The sequence below is a fragment of the Arachis stenosperma genome, chromosome 5 (genome assembly GCF_014773155.1).
Source record: "Arachis stenosperma cultivar V10309 chromosome 5, arast.V10309.gnm1.PFL2, whole genome shotgun sequence".
Classification (NCBI taxonomy): domain Eukaryota; kingdom Viridiplantae; phylum Streptophyta; class Magnoliopsida; order Fabales; family Fabaceae; genus Arachis; species Arachis stenosperma.
Window position 1 is genome coordinate 36120503 of NC_080381.1, and position 11050 is coordinate 36131552.

At 28.2% G+C, this 11050-nt stretch overlaps 1 protein-coding gene across 1 annotated transcript; it reads left to right on the plus strand.

The window, feature by feature from the left end:
* The first annotated feature begins 1936 nt into the window (after nt 1-1936).
* LOC130981881 (transcription factor MYB1R1) lies at nt 1937-3962 on the plus strand. The gene is made up of 3 exons (XM_057905622.1): nt 1937-2354; nt 2471-2679; nt 3052-3962. Exons 1-3 carry the CDS (start codon nt 2051-2053, stop codon nt 3457-3459), a joined length of 921 nt encoding a protein of 306 aa, XP_057761605.1. The 5' UTR covers nt 1937-2050; the 3' UTR covers nt 3460-3962.
* The last annotated feature ends 7088 nt before the right edge of the window (nt 3963-11050 follow it).

Here is an 11050-nt window from a genome sequence, read left to right on the forward strand (position 1 = left end):
ACTAGTTAGTCAAATTAGCCTTCTAAAATTTCACTCAATCAAATTAATCCACAAAAAACTTCAAAATCAACCAAATTTGTCCGTACTCAATTTTCCATCCAAATTCCATTATTTCATTCATTTGTGGGAGTTTTCCTATCGGTTGTGCTCGTTTCAAATTCCCAGTAATTATTTGTATGGCTTACAAGCTTTTGTTTCTATGTTTTTCATCCATCACACTCACTTTAGAATGGATTGAATCTCTTGTTTCTCATCTTTATATATTATATTATTTTTTCTAACTTTTTCTAGTTTAAATATTTGTTTTGATTCAAGTCGTGTACACACAAAGATAAGTTATTTATATTAAATATATATTAAAATATAAAATATACATATGTATTTAAATATATGTATTTGTACATGCTACGCTTGATTTATTAGCTGATTTTTAGTATATAAATAATATTTTTGTTAAAAATTATATTTTTAAGAAATTGAATTCGTTTGTAAGAAGCTTTAGTGTTTGTTTGGACGTCATTAAATTAATAAAAAAGATCTTTTTTAATAAAAAATATCTTTTTTTTATTTTTTAGTGTATTTGGCAAATTTCTAATAGTAAAAGTAAAAACACTAGAAAAATATAAAAAAAAAACATATTTTTTGAAAAGTTATAATTTATATTTTTTAAAATTTTTTTTAAAAAAAGATATTTTTCATATAATAAATAAATAAATACATTTATCTTATTTTATCTAAACATAATTGATAAATAAAAAGATTTTTTTACATAAAATACTTTTATTTTTATAAAAAATATTTAAAAAATATATCATTTTAAAAAAGATTTTTTTCGAGAACAGCATGCAAACAAACCCTTAATATATTTTAAAATGTTATTTCAAAGTTTTGGGATTTAACCTCTGACTTAAGTTTAAATAAAATATAACTAGAAAATTCTTAATAGACAAGTAAAAATAAAAAAATTTGAAAATTGAATAAAGACAAAATTAGTTGATACTAATAAATTTGGGAGACTAAGTAATCTAAAAAATTTTTTTATGCTATTTAAATATTTAGTTTATTATATATTATATTATTCAAAATGTACAACTGTAAATAATTTGATTTGATTATAATATTTGTTTTTATTTTTATCCTTCTTTATTTTTTATGGTGAAATTAGATTTTGATTATAATCAAATCATATTTATTAATGATTAAATATTTATAAAACCAGTTAATAATAATAATAATAATAATAATAATAATAATAATAATAAATACTATTGGCCAATGAGTTATAATTTAAATAACATAATCTTTTCATAATCTTTTCTAACTTTGGTAAAAAAAAATTAGAGTGAATATCCAACCCGACCCTACTAATTTTTTTGAAGGGACAACGTGACCTTTAACAAAAAAAAATATTATTTTCGACTCATATTTTTATTTTTATGGGACTTATTGACTTTTTTGACATAAAAAATAATCAGACCTATAAAAAAAAATTAAAAATAAAAAAATATTTTTTTTATTAAAAATTTTGTTGTCTTTTAAGATAATTCTCAAAGGCCGTTTAGAGTTTTTTAAAAAAAAAATACTAAACACAATTGAGCACTAAGGTCCCGTTCTAAATTTTTTTTTATTTATAAAAATAATAATATTAATATTTTGTGTAATTTTTAAATTAAATTATAATTTTTTAAAAAATTATTTAAATATTTATAAAAAAATTAAAAAAATAAATATTTTTAAAATTAATAATTTAAATATAAAATAATTTATTTATAAATTATTTTTAATATAAATATTTATCGTTTAAATTATTTATTTAAAAAAATTAATTGAGGTAAAATTTACCCAAACTGGGCCTGTCACTAACCAGAAACAGACACAAAACCCCACATTTGAGTATCGGACTCTCTCTCCCTATATAAACGAAACCTCCTCCAACTCTTTCTCTTTCTCTCCATTAAAGATTCAACCCACTCATTATATGCACAAATAGTTCTTCGTCAGAGTTATATTATCTCTCTTCAGTTTCTTGTATGGGCTGAGAGAGATCCACATGTCTCGCACGTGCTCACAGTGTGGAAACAACGGGCACAACTCCCGCACATGCACAGACGCTTCTCTCGCTGCCGGATCGGTCTCCGGTGGCGGAACCCCTCAAAGAGAGAACGGCATCATGCTCTTCGGCGTAAGACTCACCACCACCGAAGGGACCTCGTCGTCATTCAGAAAAAGTGCTAGTATGGGTAATTTGTCACAGTTTGATCAACAACCACCGCAGGATCCAATCGTTGCTGACGCCGGCTATGTGTCCGATGACGTCGTTCACGCCTCCGGCCGCAGCCGCGAGCGCAAACGAGGTAAAATAGTAATAATAGTAGAAAAACACGTGCTTAATTGCTTGCTAGTTTATTAGTTTCACTTTGATTATTATTTTTTAAATCTTTTAATGGTTTTCTTTTGTGATTGTTATTAGGTGTTCCTTGGACTGAAGAGGAGCACAAATTGTTCTTGTTGGGTTTACACAAGGTTGGAAAAGGTGACTGGAGAGGAATTTCTAGAAATTTTGTGAAGACTCGGACTCCAACTCAGGTTGCTAGTCACGCACAGAAATATTTCCTCCGCCGCCACAATCAGAACCGCCGCCGCAGAAGGTCTAGTCTGTTTGATATCACCACTGATACGGTATTCAATCTAATCTTTGCTATAATTGTTAGCCTTTATGGTAACAAATTATTTAATTTTCAGAAACTGATTTCATAATAAATGAAAAATATCTCGACGATATAAATATTATTACTATTATTGATGAACAATATAATCTTTTTTATTAAATGCACAATACTTGATTACGAAGATTTCAAATCGTGAAACTTATTATTTGTTGGATTAAAAAAAAAAAACTGTTTTTGAATATTTTGTTAGAAAAAGGTTTTTATTCACTTAACTATTAACGTGAGTTACTAATAAAACGCAACGTTTTTTTTTTATTATTTTAAAATCTATTGATTTCATTTTTTATTCTAATTTTTTTGGCATTATTTATTCTAAATTAAGGTGATGGAATCGTCTGCCATGATGGAAGAGCAAGTTCAGCAAGAAACTGTTGCGCCACCCACACCCTCTACATATTCGTCATCAAACTACAACAACTTATCTAGCTCTACTTTCCCCATGGCTTTATCTTCTGTGATGTTGCCATTAGCTGCTAAACCAATAAGGCCAACGCCTATTTTGCCTGTGCCACCATCTTCTAAGATGGCTAATTTGAACCTGAAAGAGAAAATAACTCTGAATACAGAATTTCGACCTCCACCATTTGTTCTTAACTTAGGGCCGCAGCAATTCCGGAATCAGTCCCCAGACGAAAATAATGATCGCTCCTCACCATCCTCGTCATCCACGTCGTCTTTTCAAGCAGGAAATTTCACTGGTGGTGGAGATAGCATAATTAGTGTTGCTTGAATAGTATATATTGTCTTAATTTAATTTAAGTTTGTAAATTATCGTTAGCTATGGAAAGTGAAAATACAGACCTAATTGAAAAATGATGAAACAAAATAGTATCACTGTATCAAGTAAAAGAATTGCTTTGAAGATAATTAATTAATTAATTAGACGAGACTATAAGATAGGATAGTTATATGGTTATAAATATAACTATTATTATTATTAGGACAAGAATGGTTAGGGTGTGTTTGGGATATTAAGAAATTTAATCGTTGTTTTAATATATAGAAGTTGGATGAGAACAAGGAAGAGAGACAGAGAGGATGAGTTGTCATATTTGGTGGTTGTTGGGAAATTGTTGTTTCTATTGTGTGTGGGAGTGTGACTTTGAGAATTGAGATGACAGAGTACCAGGTACTCGAGTTATACTATTGGTCTGTTTTCATTGCAACTTAGTGGGCCTGAAAAATATTATATAATATTATATTAGATTAAATTATTTAAGGTGGAGGAGAATATATATTATGCTCGTGGTGTCCAATTCATACACGCATGTCTTTGTTACATTTTTTTCCTTGTATTTTTTTAATAATGAATCTGATTGCTTTTTTCTTATTATTACATTCTTTAGAACCTTATGTCTGCGAATCATTCATGTCTCCGCGGAACTTGTTTGTCCTATACTTAAATTGCCGTTTTTAATTTCAGCTGAAAAGTCAATTAACTAGATTGGATTAATTTTTTTTAATAGAAAAGTATTTTTTAATAAAGTACTTTTATTGAATTTAAAATTTATTTAGATATATATTTTTAAAAATATTTTTATTAAATACAAATAAATTATTTATTATTTCTTAAAAATTAATAATACTTTATTTAAAAAATAAAAATAAAAAATATTTTTAATATTTGAAAATATTTTAAAAAAAATTTATTTAAATATAAAATAATTTTTATCTGTTAAAAAATATTTTAAAAAAATAAAAAAATATTTTTTTTTCAAAAGATTGACCATAAGAAGGAGAAGAAATAAACACTTGTTATATATATTAAAATTGATGAAGAAAATTTGCTTATCAAATAAAATTTTGGCGAAAACAAAATTACGAATATATAGAACAACACACTGTTAAATCAGAGTAGAAGAGAATTTACGAGATTTAACCAAAAGTAAAAAATGTAAATTAAGCTAATTCAAACTAGGAAACACGTTAATTCGAATTAATAGGGAAGTGTAATTCGAATTTGATCTATTCGAATTATGCATGCATTAAGTTATAGGTAGTTCGAATTAACCAGATTCAAATTACGTATGCAGGTTAACTTAGATAGTTCTAATCACACTTATTCGAATTATGAGAAAAGTAATTTAAAGTGTAGTTCGAATATGAATCTTTCGAATTATATATCTGACTCCCAATTATTTTAATACACAACAATTATATCTATATGGAGGCAATGCTAAATCGAATTCAATTAATTTGATAATACGAGTCTATAAAAAATTGTAATTTTATAAAGTTTAAAAATTTTTATTATGTGATAGGTTAGTAAAAGAGTATATTTGCAAATTTTTATAGTACTCATCATAACAATGTTTAATTTAAAAATTATTATTAAAATTTTAGTTGTACTCATTACAAAATAAATAGTTATAATAAAAAAAATTTATATATTGTTATAATTTTTAAAATTTTTTATTGTAATTATTTATTTTGTAACGTGTATAACTAAATTTTTAATGAAAACGTCAATGATGTTTTCTTTAAAATTAATTTATAAAATATTTTAGAAGTAAAAAAAAAATTATAGTAGAGTAAAACTTATCTGAAACCAAATAACCTAGTGTAACACACATCTTTGACCAATATTAAAAAAAAGTTAGCCTAGTTATGTACATAAAATCCTAAACAATACAGTTCTATCTTTTTTAATTAAATTGCCTTTAGAATACCAATAATGCTTTTTTATGTGCCGCTTTTAATCTAAAATCCTAAAAAAATTGATTTAAAATTTATAATGTTATTATATTGGCACAACACTTTATTTTTATATGATAAACATGCACAACACTTTATTAAATATTTTTTTTATAAAGTATTTAAAGTACATAAAAATGCACTCCTATTATAGAAGGAGTATTTAAAAAGTTGTTAAATTTTTATATGTTATTAAAATTTAATAAATACAAGTATATTTTATATGTTATTTTTAATTCAATGTACTAATAGAAGTTAAAATTAATTTATATTTGATAATTTTATACTAAAATTAATTTGTTATAATCTTGTTTTATACTTTTTTAGTATATTTTTTTATATTATATAGTATTTTTTCTAGTATCTTATTTTAGTATGTTATAATTTTTTATTATTATAATAAAAATTAATATTTATTTATTTATTAACTTAAAAATAATATATAAAAATTGATAAGTTAAGTACTCTTTTTTATTATAAAATTTTTATTAATATTTATATAGGTTAGTTTTACATTAAATTTAATAGTCCAAATTTTATTTATAAATAGAACTCAATTTGTCAGTAAATCGAAAAGACTCATTCGAACTATAATTCGAATTCCTCAAGCACTAATTCGAATCAGTTAAATTCAAACTCTCTATGCATAATTCGAATTAGGTTGATTCGAACTTTTTCATGCATGATTCGAATCGGTCTGATTCGAACTACTAATACTGTAAACTCCCTCACTAATTCGAAGAGGTTTGATTCGAATTATCAAGCTTTTTAGTTCTAATAGGATTGATTCGAATTATATAGAGACATGCTTTTGGTTGATCCATGTCTCATTTTTTTGTTTGATTTAATTATGTAAAATCTCATGCAAGCTGGCTTAATACTGCCATTTATCTGAATATATATATAATTATAAATTTTTTTAATATAACAATAAAATGTTATGATCATTTTTTTGTTAAATTGATCAATAATATAATCTACAATTATCAATTCATATGAATAATTAATAATTAAACTAAAAATCTAATAGAATAATAAAGATTTATTTTATATTTTTGTGCTGGCACAACCATTACAACTTACGAGTTACAAGAAAGGATAATGATAAGGTCATCAACTTCATGAAAGGTTAAGGTCAATTAAGCTATCAACGGATCGAGAGGATAATATTATGTGAAAGTTTGATAAGAAGGGTGTTTTTTCTATTAGTTCTTTTTCTGTAGGTCATCCAATCAGAAACTCTGACCGATAAGATCACAAGTTATAGTTTCACCGGTGCGATTTGGAGAAGCGTGGTACCTCCGAGAGTAGAGCTATTTGGATGGTTTGTGCTAGTTGGTAGAGTTAATACCAAAGAGCGGTTGAACAGATTGGGTGTTATTCCTAATAGTGATAATACTTGTGTTCTGTGTAAAAAGGAGATAAAATCTGTGCAACATTTATTTTTCCTATGTGAGGTTACATGGCAGGTGTGGTGCACATGGTTGAGGTATTTTCGTACAGATTGGGCTGTTCCTGGTACCATAAAAGGATTATTTGAAAGTTGGACTGGAATGCACAATAAAAAATAAGAGCAGAAGAAGTGGCTGACTGGATTCTTTGCTGGAGCATCTAGTGAAAACGGAATGATAGAATTTTCAAAAAAAAAAAAAAAGCAGGTGTTGCAAAAATACAAAGCTGGACGATTTTAAGCTACCAAGAATAGACTTTCAATAATCCTTGTAGGTGTTGATAGTAATACTTGGAAGGCTAAGAAAATTGTTATCTCTGGTGTAGGCAACTTCTTTTATTTCTAATTTTTTATATTTCACTTTATTGTGTTGAACTTTTTTTGTTTTTTTTTTTTTATTTTTTTAAAAAAAGGACAATGATGTCAAGGAAATTAATTACTTAAAAAATATATAATTAGTAAGGAAGCTGAGGGCTAGCATAAAAAGGAATCAAATTCTAGTGAATCCCCCGGTGCCGACTTAATTAGGAACTGCTAAAACCCAATTTGTGGAGATGTAAGGAAATGATGCCCGTTATTATTGGTTTCTTCCACCTTTAGAGTCTTTGGAATTTTTTGAATTTAACTCCTAAAATGTATTAGATGGTGAAAAGAAAAGAGGTTTTGTACACAGCCAGAATTTTTATTAAAATGTGGTTTGCACTTAATTAATAAAAAAATAAATAATTTTATATTATTAGATGTAATTTAATATCATTACAAATATTAATAAATAATAATAACTAATTAATAACTACAAATTATAAAAATTATTGGTCCCTTAATACTCCTTATAAACTTATTCTAAGTTATTGTTTTTAAGAGGGGGTCGTTTTCGATTGTCGGCAAAATATCGAATTTTTTCACTCATCGATTGAAAAGTTTTTTTTTGGAGCTATGAAGTAGCTAGGAATATTTAGTTGAGTTGTGTTTATATATCAGACACATTTTAAATATGATATTTATTGATATTTGTTTGAGTGTCTTTTATGTCTAACCGTGTTTTAATAAAAAAATAATTTTTTTAATACACTTATGCACACCTAAATATTCAATCTTATTCTTAATATATATTCTTAAAATCAAAATTACGAAAATCGAACCGATCAAATAATTGATTCAATAATTCAGTGGTTCAATCGAGGTCAAACTGTGATTGAACCGATTTAACCCATTATCCCACTATAGCAACTCAATCTCATTGCTCCACTATAAACTTTAAAATTAGCCTACACCTAATCCTAAATAAAAGAAACAAACATAAAAAAACTGCAAGGAAAAACGCTTGAACCATAATTCTCAACCAAATCAAATTGTATAGCATCAAAACTCTTTCACCTCTTTTAATAACCATATACAAGACCGCAATCGAGACTCTATTCACCAAAGAGTTAATTACTTCAATTAATAAAGACATGGTATTTTTTAAACCACATCAATTCCTAAAATATTAATTAATCAACCTATCATACCAAAATCCATAACTGGATTAAAACTAAAACTCCAAAATCATTAAAATCAAAATTTAACAAAGCAGTGAAGTATTATCAACAGAATTATTCCAATTTCATAAAAACTAATAAAGCAAAAAAGAAGAAGTAATAATCAAAGTTTATTCTATCTAGCAACGAAATTAATCAATATAATTAATCAAATTTTCACACAAGAACCAAAATCTATTCTGTTTAGTGACTAGAATCCAGAATAAAAATATAGAAACTCGGAATCATTATAATTAACAAAATAAAAAAATTAATTAAAGAAAGAGAGAATAGCATAATTAAACACGGTAATTTCACGGCAGCAGAGAGAGACAATGAAGAGTCCACAACGACAGAAGAGAGATGTTCATAGAGAGGGAGAGAGAGGTCTCAAAGACAGAGACAATCTTGACGACGAGAGTAAAGACAGCGACGCCAACAGTATCTCCAAGCAGACCTTCTGGCGAGAGAGGAACTAAGTTAACGGCAAGGGAGGAACGAGACAGAAAGGATGAGAGGCAACGCGAGACGCATTGCGATAGAAGAGACAAGCGACAACGCGAGACGCATTGCGATAGAGGAGACGAGCTTGAGCAATGAGACGACGACTAGTGGAGCATATGCGATGCTGGCAGTGAGACAATGGTGAATGTACGTTCGGCGACGGAGAAAGCGGCATGTTCTAAGAAGCACAAATACAACTCGTAACACGGACACAACACGACATAAATATATTGATACGGTCTTTTTATAAAAATATTGGATACGACACGTTTAAAATAAGTATGTTATAAAATTTAAATAAAATATTAAAATAATAAATTATCATATTATAAATATAAGAATATATATAATTACATAAAAAAATATGTAAAAAATCCAAAATAGCATAATAGCAATAATTATAATTTTAAATAAACTCTTATATGGACATTAAACGTGAGATGTTATTAACTTATTTCATAAAAAATTAAAAAATTATACAAGTACCAGTCAAAAAGTCAAAGAAATAATAAAACAATGATATTTGAGAGAGAGAAATTGTTAAACAGAAGTGGAGCAGAAAGTGAGAGGCAAGAATCATTAATCTCACCGCCTCCTTAGTTTCTGGATTTTTTATTTAAATAAATAAAATAAATGTAATAATTACTGAAATAAATAATTTAAAAAATATTTATTAATTTGCGTTCATTAGTCATATCTTGTTTACATTGTAAATGAGATAAAATTGCGTGTATCTCGTTTACACTGTAAATAAGACTGTAAACGAGATAAGGGCGAACATCGCCTGTAAGTATAAGTTGTTTACAGTTTGTTTTTGGACTCTATTTTGACTTAGTCAAACTCTTTCTCCCCTCTTTTTACTCTTTTCAACCATATTTGAGACCGATTCGGTGATGGCACGTCAGGTGGGGAACGACAGTGACATCAACAGACTAAACGAGACGTCACATTACGTCAGGACAGCCGACTTCGAGGTTAGTTGCGTTCTGTTTGGTTAATCTAAGTATGCAGACATTGTTAGGGTAGTCTTGTAGTGACAAGCACTGAGTAAAATGCTAATTAGGGATTGGACTATATGATGAATTTAGAACAATATTTACTTGTGTAAGATTGGTATGACTTAATTAGGATTTGCTTACCGACATAAGTAATTTAGAGACATCTGTAGAGTAGAGACATGGTAGTATGTTCTTAAGTAGTAGTAGTACTTTGTTCTTAAGTAGAGTACACAAATTTATTATTATCTCTTTATAGGTTAAAATTTTTTTCATTCCGCAGAGGCCTCGCCTTCTACTGCCCCGTCGAGTCAGTCATACCCTTCCTCCACCGGACGCCATCGTCCCGTATTTGGCTGAGGCCGGATTCAGCGACACGGTGCCCCTCGAGGACTTCACATTTGACAATTCCCTGATTTCGGCACTCGTGGAGCGATGGCTCCGGAGACGCACATGTTTATCTCCCGTGGGGTGAGGTCACTATCACCCTACAGGACGTGGTGTACCACCAAGGCCTACGCACACACGGGAACCCTGTTGGGGGGTGCCTTCGTGACTTTCACTACAGCATAGACACTGCTTAGCAGTGGTTTTTTCTCCAATTAGAAGCGGTTTTAAACCGCCGCAAAATCAAAGGCCGGTGGTTCGATAGACCTCCTTGGTTATGGGCGCCGGGATTAGGTTTTGCGGCGGTTTTCAGCAACTGCTGGTAAAACCGCCGCTGAATCAGTATTTTGCGGCAACTAATTTAGCGGCGGTTTTAAACCGTCGCGATATATAAGCATAGGATTTAGTCCATTTTCTACCAGCGGTTATGAACCGCCGCAATGTTTTTAGGTTTTTTTATTTATCACTAAATGTGGCGGTTATAAAACCGCCGCTATTTTCAATACAAATTTAAAATAAAATTTCTTTTAAAAAAATGCTGAATTTTTTGTTTAATTTAAAAGATAAATTTTTTGGTCTTTTTGGATTTTTTAATGCTATAAATCTTCATGTTTTTCATCTATTGAATATAAACTTGTGGCAAAAACAACAAAATTAACTGAAAAAAATAATATCTTTATAAAAATATCAATATAGTAAATCTCTTACTAAAAATTGCATAGTCAAATTTAAAAAAATGTTTGCTTCAAATAAAAATAAGTCCAATTCTAG

Excerpts from the sequence above, each read along its gene's own strand:
- LOC130981881 (XM_057905622.1), top strand. The coding sequence starts at position 2,051 with ATGTCTCGCACGTGCTCACAGTGTGGAAACAACGGGCACAACTCCCGC. Across the intron at positions 2,355-2,470 it reads CAGCCGCGAGCGCAAACGAG|GTGTTCCTTGGACTGAAGAG; the intron begins GTAAAATAGTAA and ends GATTGTTATTAG. Across the intron at positions 2,680-3,051 it reads TTGATATCACCACTGATACG|GTGATGGAATCGTCTGCCAT; the intron begins GTATTCAATCTA and ends TTCTAAATTAAG.